This window comes from Salvelinus alpinus, chromosome 2 (assembly GCF_045679555.1).
Source record: "Salvelinus alpinus chromosome 2, SLU_Salpinus.1, whole genome shotgun sequence".
Lineage (NCBI taxonomy): Eukaryota > Metazoa > Chordata > Actinopteri > Salmoniformes > Salmonidae > Salvelinus > Salvelinus alpinus.
The window spans coordinates 120,101,024-120,119,425 of record NC_092087.1 but is presented as its reverse complement, the minus strand read 5'-3'; the positions used below and the strand labels follow the sequence as shown (position 1 = coordinate 120,119,425).

The 18,402-nt window shown below is 42.5% G+C and overlaps 2 protein-coding genes across 3 annotated transcripts; one reads left to right on the top strand and one right to left on the bottom strand.

The window, feature by feature from the left end:
- Positions 1-4,163: 4,163 nt before the first annotated feature.
- Positions 4,164-11,165, bottom strand: LOC139568480 (ATP-dependent RNA helicase DDX39A-like). Of its 2 annotated transcripts, none has more exons than XM_071390323.1 (9): positions 11,037-11,165; positions 9,758-9,966; positions 8,786-8,913; positions 8,276-8,552; positions 7,843-7,961; positions 6,840-6,971; positions 6,426-6,535; positions 4,882-5,174; positions 4,164-4,445 (listed from the first exon to the last, which is right to left on the bottom strand). In XM_071390323.1, exons 2-9 carry the CDS (start codon positions 9,963-9,965, stop codon positions 4,429-4,431), a joined length of 1,284 nt encoding a protein of 427 aa, XP_071246424.1. In that variant the 5' UTR covers position 9,966; positions 11,037-11,165; the 3' UTR covers positions 4,164-4,428. The 2 variants fall into 2 exon arrangements, with proteins under 2 accessions (XP_071246424.1, XP_071246425.1); XM_071390324.1 differs by lacking the exon at positions 11,037-11,165 and adding an exon at positions 10,780-10,854.
- A 1,202-nt stretch (positions 11,166-12,367) lies between these two features.
- LOC139542398 (uncharacterized) lies at positions 12,368-15,478 on the top strand. Its single transcript, XM_071347798.1, has 8 exons — positions 12,368-12,409; positions 12,604-12,723; positions 12,997-13,116; positions 13,410-13,605; positions 13,710-13,763; positions 13,871-14,748; positions 14,842-14,950; positions 15,215-15,478. The coding sequence occupies exons 1-8, from the start codon at positions 12,368-12,370 to the stop codon at positions 15,373-15,375; spliced, it is 1,680 nt and encodes a 559-aa protein (XP_071203899.1). The 3' UTR covers positions 15,376-15,478.
- Positions 15,479-18,402: the final 2,924 nt, after the last annotated feature.

Here is an 18,402-nt window from a genome sequence, read left to right as displayed (position 1 = left end):
CGTCATTCATAAAAATCCGTAGAAGTAGTCCGTGTTTATTTTATTGGCTGGACGAAAATGTAACCGGTGCTTTTAAGTCACATTTAGGTTTACTGACATTCCACCTTTGTAGCCACCGCTCTGCTAACACCAAGATAAATACACCCGGCTTGCTGGTGAGCGCTGCAGACACTCCCAGTACAGTACAGTAATACTTAGCAACAGCACCTCAGGAAAGGTGAAGCATTCCGGTGGTTTTGATACTAGTGTAACAGTACAAAAAAAATTAAGTAGTCAAGGTGTAATGCAAAACATTAAAGTTATATTAATAGTATAGGTATTAAACGATTTCAGGGAAGTGAGACCTTGTCTACCTACCTGTGGCTTAATAAAACCTTGTCCATTTTAGGGACTGCACAGATGTGTTTCTTTACTTCCTATGAACTGTCTACGTTCACTAAAGAATATGTACTGTCTGGGTCTTGATTGTTTAAAACGACCCCATGTCTGCCTAGCTTTCAGTCTTGAATTAGGGTGGTCTGTGCTGACACAGCCATGAGGATAGACCTTGGTGTGTATTGTAAAGTTAATGGTTAACCCTGTTTATTACTAAAAGCCCATTTGAGCCCATTGTGCGTCTTCTCCCAGACTCCCACTCAATACTACATTCCCATTTTTCCCATCAAGTTCTCTTTCTTTGTGGTTAGCTACTCCCTTGTGCTCTTTCCTTTCCTGACACACCTCAAACACACAACCCTTATTTGATGAAAGAATGTATGAAATATGATAGGGAGAATGTGCAGGTGAAAACCATATGAATGGTTAACAGTCATATTGGTCTCCTATAGACTGCCTATAGCAGCATTGCTATTGATAGCAACAGTTACTACTCAATAGAGCGTTGTAGTCCATAGAGCTCATATGTAAATAGAATGGCCTCTTTGAACTGGCAGGTGTTTCATTGTTTCTCTTTGAGGGGCAGTGGTTCCTTATTTGAGTTGTGATCCCCGAAAGCCTTTTGAATGAACCTGGTTCCTCTAGAGTTTTCTTCCTAAGTTTCTTCCTTCTAGGGAGTTTTTCCTAGCCACTGTGCTTTTGCTCTTTGGGGTTTTAGGCTGGGTATCTGCAAAGCACTTTGTGATAACTGCATATGTTTCAATTTGATTGATTGCAATATCAGCGATCCGGTAGCGACTAGCCACAACTTACCAGCTAGTCCTGACACACCATTCAGGAAACACTGCTGTAGGGCGTAGAAGCTGTCTGCATCCCAAATGGAATGCTATTCCCTATATAGTGCACTACTTTTGATCAGAGCCCTGTAGGCCCAGATAAAAAGTATTGCACTGTAAAGGGAATAGGGTACCATTTGGGATGCATGCGGTCTGTCTGTCACCAGTGGTAATGATGTGACCATTGGAGACGGAAGTCATAGCCCATCTATTTTAATCCAGGGGTACAGGATTTGAGAGACCTATTTAACCAGCGACCACAGGTTTTCGCCACATCACTGAGCTGGACGAGACAAACTGGGACATAGATTTTTTTTTTTAAAACATGCTTTTTCAAAGACTAAAGCACCAGCCCATTTGAGAACAAGTCAAGTTGGAGGTTATTCCTGGTCTGACAATTGTTGAGGTGACTGTCAGAAGCCATATGATAAATAGGCCACCGGAGCACAATACTACGGCTGTCCCAAATGGCACCCTATTCCCTATGTATCCCCATTTGGGATGCATATTATGACACAACGGAAGAGAGAAATAGCTGATATTGTGTTTCTAAGGCTAGTCACACAGGTTGAACACAATACTGATAGACAGTACATTAGAGATTGAGGAGCACAATACTATGGTTGCATCCAAAATGGCTCCCTATTCCCTATGTAGTGCAGTAGTTTTGACCAGAGCTCTATGGATTTTGGTCAAAAGTAGTCCACTATGTAGGGAATAGAGTGTGCTTATGACACAACGGAAGAGAGAAACAGCTGATATTGTGTTTCTAAGGCCAGTTACACAGGGTGAACACAAAGCATGGAACTGGATACAGATAACACAGTGCAGGAGACAATGAGTGAGTGGCTGAGAGCGGAACGGGGAGAACAAGGAGAGACCAAAGGAAGCGATGGACAAAAAACTGGGCTGAGAAGAAGACTGTGGGAGAAGACTTGCCTGAGAGGGAGAAGAAATGGAGAGAAAGGAGGCGTACAGGGATAGAGGGGGAGAAGAGGAGAAAGGGAGGACAGGTGTTCTGTGGTAACTGAGTTTGTTTTTTCAAGGGGAGGAGGTAGCATACTCCACGTCTCCTGCTCCACCCCTATATGTGGTGCTACTGACAATATGGCGTGAGGTACAGTATTCCACACAAAAACAAGCTCTGGGGTGAAGTTTCCCCTAGGTACAGACCTAGAATCAGCTTCAACTCCCCAAATCCAAACCTTAACCATTATGGGGAAAGTGTAAAACTGACCCAAGATCATCATCTATAGGCAACTTGCCTTGGTCTTACCCAGCATATATTATAACCTTAACATTTAAGATACCTTAAAATACACATTTGCCTAGATATTAATTATTAAATGTAGAGGGCTAAATACAATATGTTAAATAATTGAATTCCACTAATTATCTAAATAAGTCTGAAATAGGTAGACTGAGAGAAAGTTTAGTAGTCATATTCTGAAACAGAAAATAAAATAAGTTTGTGTATGAATGTGAAGAGAAGGTAGGGGGAGAAGGAAGAGAGAAGGGGCAGAGGAGAAAGAGGGGAAAAGAGAGAAAGAGGAATTTGGAGTTCCTCCTAGTTATCATTCACTGAACAAAAATATAAATGCAAAGTGCAACAATTTCAAAGATTTTACTGAGTTACAGTTCATAAAAGGGAATCAGTCAATTGAAATAAATTCATAGGCCCTAATATATGTATTTCACGACTGGGAATACAGATATGCGTCTGTTGGTCACAGATAACGTAAAAATAAGGTAATGGCGTGGATCAGAAAACCAGTCAGTATCTGGTGTGACCAACATTTGCCTCATGTGGTGCAACACATCTCCTTCGCATAGAGCTGATAAGGCTTTTGATTGTGGAATGTTGTCCCACTCCTCAATGGCTGTGTAAAGTTGCTGTATATTGGCAGGAACTGGAACCGGCTGTCGTACATGTCGATCCAGTGCATCCCAAACATGCTCAACGGGTGACATGTCTGAGCATTTGCCCGGTTACGAAGCCTAACTGCAGTCAGGTCAAGACAAGCTTCCCTGATAGTTTACAGTTAGCACAGAAATTCTTCAGTTTTGCAAACCCACAATTTCATCAGCTGGCCGGGTGGATGGTCTCAGACAATCCTGCAGGTGAAGAAGCCGGTTGTGGAGGTCCTGGTCTGGCATAGTTACACGTGGTCCGCAGTTGTGAAGCCTGTTGGACCTACTGCAAAATTCATTCTCTAAAACGACATGGTGGCTTATGGTAGGGAAATGGACATTAAATGATCTGGCAACAGCTCTGGTGGATATTCCTGCAATCAGCATGCCAATTGCACTCCCTAAAAATTTGAAACATCTATGGAATTGTGTTGTGACAAAACTGCACACCTTTTGTCCCCCAGCACAAGGTGGACATGTGTAATGATAATGCTGTGCTGTTTAATCAGGTGTGGCATATCAAGAAGCTGTCAGGTGGATGGATTAACTTGGCAAAGGAGAAACATACCCAGAATGAGAAAAGCTTTGTGAGTGTGGAACATTATTGGGATCTTTTGTTTCAGCCCATGAACACTTTACAAGTTGCATTTATATTTTTGTTAAGTGTATTTTTTATATTTATGGCGTTTTAAAAATATGATCATAGTACAGAATTTTCTAACTTACTAATTAGAGAAGTTGGCTTTTCACATTGCAGCATATCTAATTAGTAAGTACTTGCGACAGGCAAAATTGAATTATATTCTATAGTGTTAATGTAGGTCTGTCTTATTTCAATTCAACATTTCTTTCATGTGCAATGATATGCTGCAATGTGAAAAGCCAACTTCTCTAATTAGTAAGTTAGAAAATTCTGGTAACTTTCCCAACATTCCCAGGCAGGGAATAAGCAGAGAATCATCCAACAGCGATTTCTTGAAATTTCAGAAAATTGCCAGAATTTTTCAACCCTATTAGTAAGAAAAAGAAGATACAGTGACATAACATTGTATAAAACATTTTAATGTCAATGATTTCATTAAGCAAAAATAGAAACAACCACCATTAACAGGGAAAATAACATTAAAACTGCAGCCTTGGGAGGATAGGATAAAAATCAAATAAAAAGTGATGCTTAATGAACTGGGAGATCAGGGAGAGGCATTTAAAAAAAGAAATAAAAAATGATTATTTTATTCTCCCTCTCCAAAAAAGACCGAGACAGAGGGGCACGGACATGTCGTCTTCACTGGTCAGGGGGCGACTTTCATCTGGACTGTTCAACTGAAACAAGAAAAGAGGGAGGTTAGTTTATAGCATCAAGCAGTGTACCCACATAAAATTACTTGCAGATGCTGGGCACAAAAAAATAGATACCTTCAGCATAAGACAGCTATACAGACCACATACTTGGAATGACTAGGTAATAAACAAATGCTCTAAAGTGGCTCATCAACAATTCCTTTGAAGGAACAATTGCAAGCAGTACTGGCATAATGAAGGCTATTACAAAAACCAAAAGAATAAATAAGTGAAAACATGGTTGTCTGAAATGGCATCCTATTCTCTATATAGTGCACTACTTCTAACCAGAGCCTATGTGGCTCTGATCAAAAGTAGTACCCTACATAGGGAATAGGGTGACATTTAAGACAAAAACCATGAAAAAAAAAAAAACATGAAATCCAAATGAGTGCTAGACTAGTTGGATATAGCTTACTGTAGGTGGAGATGTCAATCTCTTCTGGGAGCTCTGCCACGTTGACCTCAAAGCGGTCCTGCACATCGTTCAGGGTCTTAGCGTCAGTCTCGTCGGACACAAAGGTCACGGCCAGACCCTTCGTCCCGAACCTGCCTGCACGGGCCACTCTGTGCAGGTAGGTGTCGGAATCCTCGGGCATGTCGTAGTTGAAGACGATGTTGACGCGCTCAATGTCCATCCCTCGGCCAAACAGGTTGGTGGCCACCAGGATCCGCCTTTGGAAGTCCTTGAACTGCTGGTACCGGGAAAGCCTGGGGGAGGAAGGGAGGCATCCACAGACTTAGAATAAGTAGAACAGGCATTATACTTCCTGCTTCACTCCTGTGGGTACACTGAAACTGTGACCCACAAATATGTTGTCTGAGAGAAAGTTATTGTTCAGTCCCTCTGGATAACAGCTTCTGCTACATGACTATTATAGAAAATGTGCAAGTAAATGAGATTCTCAATTTGATTGTGCAACTCCTCATTCCTCCTTTTGAAAAAAAAGAAGAAAGAAAAGTCAACAGTAACTGAGAGGAGGAAATGTGCTTGTATGAAATTAGATGACATTTAACCCAAATTAAAATGTGTATAGTAAAAAGACATTTAACTAGACATTTTATGGATAAAAACAATATGCTACTTATCGTTTTCAATATGTGCATGCTAGGGGCCTCCCGGGTGGCGCAGTGGTCTAGGGCACTGCATCGCAGCGCCAGCTGCGCCACCAGAGACTCTGGGTTCGCGCCCAGGCTCTGTCGCAGAGCTCGGCCGTGACCGGGAGGTCCGTTGGGCGACGCACAATTAACCTAGCGTCGTCTGGGTTAGGGAGGGTTTGGCCGGTAGGGATATCCTTGTCTCATCGCGCACCAGCGACTCGCGCTAACCGAGGGAGCCGGGTGCACGGTGTTTCCTCCGACACATTGGTGCGGCTGGCTTCCGGGTTGGAGGCGCGCTGTGTTAAGAAGCAGTGCGGCTTGGTTGAGTTGTCTCTCCCGAGCCCGTACGGGAGTTGTAGCGATGAGACAAGATAGTAATTACTAGCAATTGGATACCACGAAAATTGGGGAGAAAAGGGGGTAATATTTATATAAAAAAAATAATATATATATATATATATATATATATATATATATGTGCATGCTTCTCAGAGTACACAGCTGATTGAAAGGGGAGGGTAGATCTCAACTTCAGCAAAGGACACTTATGCTTCCTCAGCAGGAGGCGAGGACACCGTTTGCCTACTAACAAATTGACACTCCTCAACCACTTATCGGTTTACAGATAAGAGGACGGAGGAGTCGAGGACAGTCTTTTGTCCAAATCAGAATTTCCCAATGAAAGCCAAGACCCAATCCCAAAGCTACCCCTAAACCCTATGCACTTATTAATATCTGAGATGTCTTGAAGTGTAAGCAATATACTAATATTGCTTATACCAATCAAAACCTCACACATTTTAACAAGTGCATAAACTGTAGGGTTTAGCCAGTGATTTTTTCCTCTCCGTCAGAACCCACCTCTCCTCCTGAGCCATGCCCCTGTGGATGGCAATTGCAGGGAAGTTCTGCTCCACCAGCAGCTGAGACAGAGCCACACAGCGCTGCACAGACTTCACGAAGATCACCACCTTCAGACAGGGGAGAAAATGGCAGTGAGACACCGAAGACAAACATGGGGCACAAAACCCATGCGGCATCTGATATGGCACCCGGGCCAAATAAATGTACACTCTGAAGACAAAAAAACACAGGGCATAAAACTCACAGGCAGAAACTTTGTCGGTGCATAGACTTAGTTCACTTGAATGAGTAAAATTGTATTTAAAACGTGACTTTCAAATCCACGGACAAAATACTTTCAACGCACTCAGATTAAAACAAAAATAAATTACGTTTTAGTATTCAAATCTCTGAAAAGACCTCTGTCCGTACCTGGTTGAACTCGAGCACGTCGAGCAGGTCGAAGAGCTTGCGGTTCTTCTCGCTATCCTTCAGCTTGCAGTAGTACTGCTGCAGGCCGTGCAGCGTTAGCTTGGTCTCATCGTCCACAAACACCTCCATGGGCTACAGGAGATATTCATTAAGCACCAAACAGAACACAGGGAGGGACTACCTGGACTTTCATGGCAAAGCATTTTGCTAGTGTACCCTAATGAATATAACATGGGGAAAGTGTCACTCTTTGGGCCAGTTTTATAAACCTAGCTACATTAAGTGAAAACAGGAGTAAACCACATTCTGTGTTGGTAAATGAAGAACTACAAATGTGATTGTTAATTACTAGTACTAGAGATGGATGGAACTTTATTTTTTATAATAGCTTTAATGCACTGTCCCTCCCAAAAATGTCTAGAGCAAGAGCCCCAAACCCTGATATGGCCACTTGTGAGACACGAGCAGGCAAAGCTTAGAGGGGCTAGACTGGAACTTTTTACATGAATATTAAGCCATATCCAAAATCCCTTTAAAAAAGGACAATCAGCAGTTTCTACATCAATTTTTGGACACTTAAAATTAAAAGAATATAACAAATACCCATGAGCTTATTTAACTTTCGTACCCCACCAAAACCCAAAATACAAGCGTGTTTCATTCCAATGCTTGTAAACAAAGTAAACGTAAAAATAAACTATTTAGTCTCAAAACATGGTCAAAATGATAATTCTGATATCATTGACGGTCAGTCCTTGCATCCATCGCCCTACGAATTTGAGAGTGGTTAAATTTCTCCAGACCTATATCTCCGAAACAGGGGCGAGGAAGATGCTTCATTAATGTTTATACTGCCGATTGCCTCTTCAAAGTGCAATTTAGGGAGATGGGTTAATCTGTGTGTGTGTGTGTGTGTGTGTGTATGTGTGTATGTGTAAAACTGCTACTTTAAGTTTCAGAACATGTACATAACCACGAGTTATGAGAACCCCTTCCAACGTACATCCTGCATGAACTTGCGGCAGACAGGGCGGATCTCTTTGCTTAGGGTGGCGCTGAACATCATGCACTGCTTCTCGTGGGGTGTGAGCCTGAAGATGTCCTGAACATCACGCCTCATGTCTGAGGGAGAGACGATAGGAAAATATGGCCGTCACAAAAAAAGTCAACCCACTCAGCCTGATATCCGAGGACTACATAAAATGTAAATACTTTCCTATGTTTTGGTTAAATCCTTACTTAAGTCACACCCTCTATCACATTCTGTTCCAAGATCCACTACTACTTAGTATGACAGTGTATTAGAAGTGCATTCTAAGTGGTATGCTAGTAGGTACATTGGAACACGTTTTAAATTGACCATTCATCTGTGACGTTTCAACTTACTCCTTGCTCCCGACACTCACATCTGGCATCAGCCCCCCTGTCCTACTCACCCAGCTGCTCCAGCATCTTGTCACACTCGTCCAGGACAAAGTGCTTCACGTTCTTCAGGTTGAGGGTCTTGTTGCGGATGAGGGCCAGGATGCGGCCGGGCGTTCCCACCACAATGTGGGGGCAATTCTTCTTCAGCACGTCCTCGTCCTTCTTGATGGACAGGCCCCCGAAGAACACGGCTGCCTTGACGGTGGGCATGTACTTGGAGAAGCGCTCATACTCTTTGCTGATCTGGAAGGCCAGCTCTCGTGTGTGGCACATCACCAGCACAGACACCTGGTAGACAGAGATAGAGAGGTATGGGAGGATGTTTAATACAGAGCTCTCTGGACAGCAGAGAAACAAATCTGAAACCAGTTTCAGATTAAGCCTATTCCTAAACTACAAAGCACTCAATGGATTCTCCATTGAAAGCTATTTTTAGTACAGGAGGTCTAGGCTTCAATGTAACAGCAATTCAGTTGCTGCTTCCACAATGTAGAGATTAATTTCATTATTCAACCACTCACCTGCCCATCCACAGGCTCAATCTGCTGCAGGGTGGCCAGTACAAACACAGCCGTCTTGCCCATACCAGACTTGGCCTGGCACAGGATGTCCATGCCCAGGATGGCCTGTGGGATGCACTCGTGTTGGACTGAAAGACAGAAATGTAACTAGGGAAGTTAGTTAAGAACAAATTCGTATTTACAATGACGGCCTACCAAAAGGCCTCCTGCGGGGATTGGGGCCTGGGATTTAACATAAAAAATAAAAAAAAGACAATACACACATCACTACATAAAGAGAGACCTAAGACAACATAGCAAAGCATCACATGACAACACAGCATGGTAGCAGCACAAACCATGGTACAAACATCGGACACAGACAACAGCACAAAGGGCAAGAAGGTAGAGACAACAATACATCACACTGACAGTTGTGGCTGCTTTGTAAGTGTCCATGATTGAGTCTTTGAATGAAGAGATTGAGATAAAACTGTACAGTTTGTTTGTTGCAGCTCGTTCCAGTCACTAGCTGCAGAAAACTGAAGAGAGGAGCGACCCAGGGATGCGTGCGCTTTGGGGACCTTTAACAGAATGTGACTGGCAGAACAGGTGTTGCATGTGGAGGATGAGGGCTGCAGTAGATATCTCAGATAGGGGAGGGGGAGTGAGGCCTAAGAGGGTTTTATAAATAAGCATCAACCAGTGGGTCTTGCGACAGGTATACAGAGGTGACCAGTTTAAGTATGATGTGATGCTTGAAGGGGCATACATGTATAACTCATAGTCCGAGTCCCAAATAACAACCTATATATAGTGGATTACTTTCGACCAGGGCCCAGACACACACAGCACTAGTTTTGAACAAAGCCCTATCGGCCCAGCTCAATAGTGGTACACTATATCAGGAATTGGGTGCCATTTGACATACACAGAATGGACAAAGTCAAAAACAGTCCTTGGTTGAAGGTGGGCAGTGCCTGTGAGGCTCACCTTCAGAGGGATGTTCAAAGCCACAGTCAACAATGGCGCGTAGCAGCTCTGGTTTGAGCAGGAAGTCTCGGAAGCCGGAGCTGTGGATGGAGACGTAAGAGCCCTTTACCTCCTTCTTGCCCGCAGGTGTGGCGGTCTCCAAGGCAACCTGAGGCTCCTCATCCTCTTCATAGTCCAACAGCTCGTTGTCAACGTCGTTCTCTGCCATTCTAGAGAAGGGGTACTTGCATTAGTTGAAGCTAGGAAAGACTGGAGACTAGTTTGGGAGGGGAGGGGGGGCCTGTATCAACAATACAGTAAATTCAGAAGGTTAATTGAAATGCCAATTCAATAATCTATGTAAAATTCCTCACCATCTAACCTTAGTTATTTTAAATGAGGATTCCAATTCAATCTAAAACAGGATTCCAATCCCGTCTAACACAGGGTTTTCCCATATTCGGTCCCCCCCCCCCCAACATTTGCCCCCCAACATTACACAGCTGACTCAATCAAAGCTTGATCCTTTTTTGATTCAGCTGTGTAGTACTACGGCAAAAAACCAAAACGTACACCCCTTGAGGTCCCTAGGACCGAGTTTGGGAAACACTCGTCTAACGTGTATTCCTACATAGCATTAGCTAGGTAACGGCTAGGCTGCTAATAATGCTAGTAGTAGGCCGCACTCACACCGCCAAATATGGACAGAACGCAAAATGGAAAGCGAATACATTTGGCACATATTCATTACAATTTGCCTAGCTAGAAACAAGGATTGGACCAGCGACCACCCAGTAACTCAGTTTACAGTAGTTAGCCAGTTGCCCGATTCAATCAAGTTGAACAAGGAATCATGCCTCACTCTCCGCACAAACAATGGCAGCCGCCTCCTCTCATTCAAACTTTGTGACAGCAAAGTGCTATAAAGGGAAATGGGTTTCAAATGCAAGGTGAATATTCAGAAATAACGTTGGCTCAAATTAATAACGAGCAAGACATTTCTAGGGCCTAACTTGACCTAAAATGTAATTCTCGGAACCAACCTGCGACACAATGCTAGCAGAAGTTAACTGACACGACAATGCTAGTACTAGCGTTAGCTTGACGCAATGCCAAATATGTTAGTTAGCTAGCCAGATTGCACAAGGTTTTAACAAAGATTTCAACAAAAATATACTTGAACATGTCTGCTATTTATGAGCATTATGGAAAGAGAAATATGTTTTATATTTACAATCCATGCAGATATTGAAAATTACTCAATACAGCACATTTTTTATGCAATTAAAATACCACTTACTTTCCGGTGTTAATTCAAATCGGCTTTGAGTATCACTGCTAGCTAGTTTCACATGGGCAGTCCGGAAGCACTGTGCTCGTGTATTCGTGGCCACTATTGGTCAATTTTAAAGGCAATCTCCCCAAACTGGTCTGAAAACGAACCATGATTGGTCTATTTAAATGCCGATCTTGAAAATGCCAACGAAGTAGGCGGGATTTTGCCAGCTGCCCTAAACTAAATTGTCGGCATCATTTCTTGTTTGACAGTACTGGTATGAAAAAAGTACGCTGTGATAGCCTTATTCAGCAATAATGTAAACATTTATGATTTCTGTAAATTATACCTACGTATGACTAGGTTTCCTCATCCAGAAAAAAATCTGAATTTAGATTAGATTTCATTCGATTAGATGAGTTTATTAGTCACATACATAGGGGTCGCAGATGTAATTGCAGGGTACAGTGAAATTCTTAAGATCTGAACTCCAACAGTGCAGGTCAAAAAGATAAGTGAATGAAACAATAATAACAATAATAATAATATGCATAATATATACATATTTATTTACAACATTTACAAACCAACAGCCTGCATTCATCCAGTTTGTATAAAGTATGATAGATGTGTGACATGAAGCTATATGGGGCATTTTGGGCATAGGCATAACAATGACTGTCTTGGACAAATAGACATCTGGCTTAAAACATTTATTCATTCATGGGCAATATGTGTGCCTGCCCTGATCATATCAGCTTACTACATCTGTCTTCCCTCACCAAACCCACCAATGATTTGATTTATTTGAATATAATCATTTGATTGGTCCATATTATTGACACTAAATAGATGTTACGTTAACCGTAGCTGTTAAAAGTCCAATAGTGGGAGTGTGCAGACTGATGACGGCGCGACTTTAATTTCGGACTATTTCAGTTATGACCAACAGAGGGCAACATTTATCCATAAAATACGACAAAACCTCACTGAACCAAAGTGAATTGGGTTACATTGTAAACATTTTTTAGATATCGTATGTGATCAGAAACAATGCATTAATTTCCCGGAGTGGTCGCTCTGTGCTTTTGTAGTTGACGTAATAGAAGCCTGTGACGTAAACGAACTCAAGAAAACGTTCAGTGCGCTACTTTTGGCTCAGTTGAGTTGATGCTTTGCAAAGGACAGTCATCCTCATGTTCAAATAAATCACTTTGAGTGGACAAAGGAAAAATTCTGTGTGAGTACAGCAAAATTGGCCAAGATGTTGTAAAAAAAAAAGTGAAATGTATTTTAAAATGTATTTGTTTATAAAAAAAATGTCAGGTCCAATCTGAAGGGTGACTGAAAGCACAATGGATAGAAATCATAAACTGTTGAGAATAAATCTTCTAAAAGTAAGTCTCACAAGTGATAAAAAAAACGTTTGTTCATTCTGGGGCTAACTCTCTTGATATGTAATGAGGCTATCTTCTTGGTAGTATAACCTATATGCTGTAAAAACAGATTGATATGATTTATAGTTGGAAAAGTGGGCATAATTAATTGAGGGCTAAGATTAAATGTATTTCCTTATGTTCATATACCCCAGGCTGGGACGCTCCAAGCTAGTGCTGGAGAGCACGTAATTCAGACAGATGTCCATTCCGCTGGCCATGATGGACTAAGCCTGCCAGCCCTGGTAGACTGCCCCCAGGACAGCCCTCGAAAGGTAAGAAACAGCTTTTAGTTCTGTTGCAAAACGTCTGGTTGTAAAGGAGGCCAGTTGGTTGCAATCTAGTAATATGACGGGTTGAAAACCAGTTTAAAACGAGATAATAACGCCATTACGACACATGGACCACCTACCAGTTAGAACTAATAGTATTGGAATTCAGATTTTAATTCTGATTGTAATTCTAAGGTTATGATGTATAGTTGGAAAAGTGGGCATAATAATGGAGGGCTTAAGTTAAATGTATTTCCTTATGTTCCTATACCCCAGGCTGGGACCCTCCAAGCTAGTGCTGGAGAGCAAGTGTTCCAGACAGATGTCCATTCCGCTGGCCATGATGGACTAAGCCTGCCAGCCCTGGTAGACTGCCCCCAGGACAGGCCTCGAAAGGTAAGAAACAGCTTTTAGTTCTGTTGCAAAACGTCTGGTTGTAACGGAGACCAGTTGGTTGCAATCTAGTAATATGACGGGTTGAAAACCAGTTTAAAACGAGATAATAACGCCATTAAGACACATGGACCACCTACCAGTTAGAACTAATAGTATTGGAATTCAGATTTTAATTCTGATTGTAATTCTAAGGTTAAGCCTTATGTGACATGTCACTCAGTACCATCATGCCTATGGTGAAAAATGCGGTTTCTATGGTGATATGATTTCCCCACTGTTGTTATTTGCCTCAGAACCTTGTGCCGAAGCCCCCGCAAGGCCCCAGGCCCAGCCGAGAGACCAATATAGCAAAGGCAGAAAAGAAGGCCAGAGAGGCTATCAAGGCTAGAAGGGCTAGGGAGGCTAAGGCAGGGGTGAAAAAACTAAGCCGCCAAGTAGTTGGTGTGTTGGCACTGCCTCAAACTCTTCTATCTCGAACAACCAGTTACAGTGAGTATTGATCTCCACTTCCAAAATACTTGGATTTATTGATAGAATTCTAAAACGATATATGGTGGAAGGATCAACTAATGTCTATGATCCTCTTTCTGTAGGTGTCCTGCCAGCTATCAAGAAGGGCACTAAAGTTACTAAAATGGAGACAACAGGTGGGTGTTGGTGACACAGTGTTTGTTCCTGATTATACAACTTCAATAGAATCGTTTCCGTGGTTACTAGCTTGTTCGGTGGTAATTCTGACTGTCTTCTGTTTCAGAACTCCTATGTCCCTTGACACCTGATGGGGAGATAATGATGACGACCACCCATGCAGCACGGGCAGCTCCTTCCCAGACCCTGGAAGAAGAGGTGGGGGGAGCTGAGGTCTCCGAGATGAGTGACAGCTCCCTGATGCCCACCAAGAACAGGCAGGACTCCCTGGAGAAGATTCCCTGCCTCCTACCAGGCAAGGAGGACATCCTCCTTCGCAGCACTCCCTGTGCCACGGTCATGAGCCCCCAGACTCTGAAGTTTATTCTCCATGGCATCATGTGCCGACTGGAGGCCTCAGACTCCCCCCAGACAAGGAGGGCCAATGACCCCTTCAGGCTGATGAAGGATCTCTTTGTGGAGGTCCAGCATGCCCTGAAGAATGCTGACATCTCTGTCGTCTTTGGCCTGGAGGAGAGCATCCAATTCAGTGGGGAGGATGCGGTGAAGGCCATCGTGAAGACTGCGGCTAAAAGATTGTCTCTGCGTTCGGACTCCAACCGGGCCCAACTGCGTGCCGCACGCTCTGGTAGCGAGGGAGCCATCGGGTGCATGGCGGACACCATCACACAAGTCATAGATGACTATTCAGAGAACTGGAGTTCCGACGGCCATTTTGGAGCCAGGAGGAGCCGTGCTAGTGGGAGATCACACTCCTCAACCTCCTCAAGGAGTGACGTCACCCTCACCGAGGAGCTCCTGGCTTGGAGGGAAACCCTAGAAGAGGACCTAGAGGAGATGGCTGATGACAGCACTGGTTTGGAAAAGACCAGTGTAAGCTCAGCCATCACTGAGAAGTCCCAGGTAATTAGCTACCTTGCTGAAAGCACCAAGCCCATCAGCAGCGCCCTCTCCACAGACCTCAAGGACATCACCTCCACACAGGTGAGACAGCCAAGAACCAGTAGATCGTTTAGTTATTTGGGCTGTTTGATTGTGAGGCATCAACTCATTTCTGTTTCTCTCTCTACTAAGAAGAAAGAGAAGGAAGAGGCTATGAAGAAAGAAGTGAGGAAGTCAGGAAAGAAGAAGCGAGGAAATAACAAGGACCAGAAGAAGAACAAGGTGTCTCCTCTTGGCAATGATAGTAAGTCCTCATTTCTGTCAGTCAGCATGTGCATCTGTCTTCAGCACACTATTGTAATGTAAGGACGGGAGACTATGATGAAGTTATCAGGGTCTTATTCATTAGCCACTAAATGGAAGACAACGGACTAAAACAGGGAGGAACTTTCTTGAACTTGCCAATAACAAATGCTTGTTTTTGTTTTCCGTTTCAAAATATTTTGCTACTGTGTACCCTAATGAACACGACCCTGATTTCATGCCCTGTTCTCTGTCACCTGTTCAGGTATTGTCGCTGCAGATGAGCCTAAGAAAAAACAGGCTCTCCTCCCGCGGATCACTGGCAAAACTATTTTGCTTCCCCTGCAAAAAAAACTGCAAAAAGTAACTGTGCAGAAGACGAGTTTGGGTAAACCCTGCTGCCACCTCCCCCAACCCATTTTCTAAAAAAAACTCTCAAAGCCAACAGAAGAGGGAGGGAGACAACACCCCCTACTCACAACTCATTTTATTACACCCCATTTAATTCAATAAACACAACTTGCAGCTATTTTGATCTTCTTCTTGTTGAGTTTTTTTTTACAGACCTACCTGCATGCTATAGATTCTTAAAGTCAATTTGCAGTCTACTGTCTACTACAGTATCATTGTTATGAGTATGTTCACTGTGCCAGTCATTATAGCCAGTATAGGCTATAATAATGCCCTAACCTAATTGCAATTGACATAATAAGAGTTACATTTGAATAATTAAAATAGATTTCATTCGATTAGATGAGTTTATTAGTCACATACATAGGGGTCGCAGATGTAATTGCAGGGTACAGTGAGATTCTTAAGATCTGAACTCCAACAGTGCAGGTCAAAAAGATAAGTGAATGAAACAATAATAACAATAATAATAATATGCATAATATATACATATTTATTTACAACATTTACAAACCAACAGCCTGCATTCATCCAGTTTGTATAAAGTATGATAGATGTGTGACATGAAGCTATATGGGGCATTTTGGGCATAGGCATAACAATGACTGTCTTGGACAAATAGACATCTGGCTTAAAACATTTATTCATTCATGGGCAATATGTGTGCCTGCCCTGATCATATCAGCTTACTACATCTGTCTTCCCTCACCAAACCCACCAATGATTTGATTTATTTGACTATAATCATTTGATTGGTCCATATTATTGACACTAAATAGATGTTACGTTAACCGTAGCTGTTAAAAGTCCAATAGTGGGAGTGTGCAGACTGATGACGGCGCGACTTTAATTTCGGACTATTTCAGTTATGACCAACAGAGGGCAACATTTATCCATAAAATACGACAAAACCTCACTGAACCAAAGTGAATTGGGTTACATTGTAAACATTTTTTAGATATCGAATGTGATCAGAAACAATGCATTAATTTCCCGGAGTGGTCGCTCTGTGCTTTTGTAGTTGACGTAATAGAAGCCTGTGACGTAAACGAACTCAAGAAAACGTTCAGTGCGCTACTTTTGGCTCAGTTGAGTTGATGCTTTGCAAAGGACAGTCATCCCCATGTTCAAATAAATCACTTTGAGTGGACAAAGGAAAAATTCTGTGTGAGTACAGCAAAATTGGCCAAGATGTTGTAAAAAAAAAAGTGAAATGTATTTTAAAATGTATTTGTTTATAAAAAAAATGTCAGGTCCAATCTGAAGGGTGACTGAAAGCACAATGGATAGAAATCATAAACTGTTGAGAATAAATCTTCTAAAAGTAAGTCTCACAAGTGATTAAAAAAAATGTTTGTTCATTCTGGGGCTAACTCTCTTGATATGTAATGAGGCTATCTTCTTGGTAGTATAACCTATATGCTGTAAAAACAGATTGATAGGATTTATAGTTGGAAAAGTGGGCATAATTAATTGAGGGCTAAGATTAAATCTATTTCCTTATGTTCATATACCCCAGGCTGGGACGCTCCAAGCTAGTGCTGGAGAGCACGTAATCCAGACAGATGTCCATTCCGCTGGCCGTGATGGACTAAGCCTGCCAGCCCTGGTAGACTGCCCCCAGGACAGCCCTCGAAAGGTAAGAAACAGCTTTTAGTTCTGTTGCAAAACGTCTGGTTGTAAAGGAGGCCAGTTGGTTGCAATCTAGTAATATGACGGGTTGAAAACCAGTTTAAAACGAGATAATAACGCCATTACGACACATGGACCACCTACCAGTTAGAACTAATAGTATTGGAATTCAGATTGTAATTCAGATTGTAATTCTAAGGTTATGATGTATAGTTGGAAAAGTGGGCATAATAATGGAGGGCTTAAGTTAAATGTATTTCCTTATGTTCCTATACCCCAGGCTGGGACCCTCCAAGCTAGTGCTGGAGAGCAAGTGTTCCAGACAGATGTCCATTCCGCTGGCCATGATGGACTAAGCCTGCCAGCCCTGGTAGACTGCCCCCAGGACAGCCCTCGAAAGGTAAGAAACAGCTTTTAGTTCTGTTGCAAAACGTCTGGTTGTAACGGAGGCCAGTTGGTTGCAATCTAGTAATATGACGGGTTGAAAACCAGTTTAAAACGAGATAATAACGCCATTACGACACATGGACCACCTACCAGTTAGAACTAATAGTATTGGAATTCAGATTTTAATTCTGATTGTAATTCTAAGGTTATGATGTATAGTTGGAAAAGTGGGCATAATAATGGAGGGCTTAAGTTAAATGTATTTCCTTATGTTCCTATACCCCAGGCTGGGACCCTCCAAGCTAGTGCTGGAGAGCAAGTGTTCCAGACAGATGTCCATTCCGCTGGCCATGATGGACTAAGCCTGCCAGCCCTGGTAGACTGCCCCCAGGACAGGCCTCGAAAGGTAAGAAACAGCTTTTAGTTCTGTTGCAAAACGTCTGGTTGTAACGGAGACCAGTTGGTTGCAATCTAGTAATATGACGGGTTGAAAACCAGTTTAAAACGAGATAATAACACCATTAAGACACATGGACCACCTACCAGTTAGAACTAATAGTATTGGAATTCAGATTTTAATTCTGATTGTAATTCTAAGGTTATGATTTATAGTTGGAAAAGTGGGCATAATAATGGAGGGCTTAAGTTAAATGTATTTCCTTATGTTCCTATACCCCAGGCTGGAACCCTCCAAGCAAGTGCTGGAGAGCAAGTGTTCCAGACAGATGTCCATTCCGCTGGCCATGATGGACTAAGCCTGCCAGCCCTGGTAGACTGCCCCCAGGACAGCCCTCGAAAGGTAAGAAACAGCTTTTAGTTCTGTTGCAAAACGTCTGGTTGTAACGGAGGCCAGTTGGTTGCAATCTAGTAATATGACGGGTTGAAAACCAGTTTAAAACGAGATAATAACGCCATTACGACACATGGACCACCTACCAGTTAGAACTAATAGTATTGGAATTCAGATTTTAATTCTGATTGTAATTCTAAGGTTATGATGTATAGTTGGAAAAGTGGGCATAA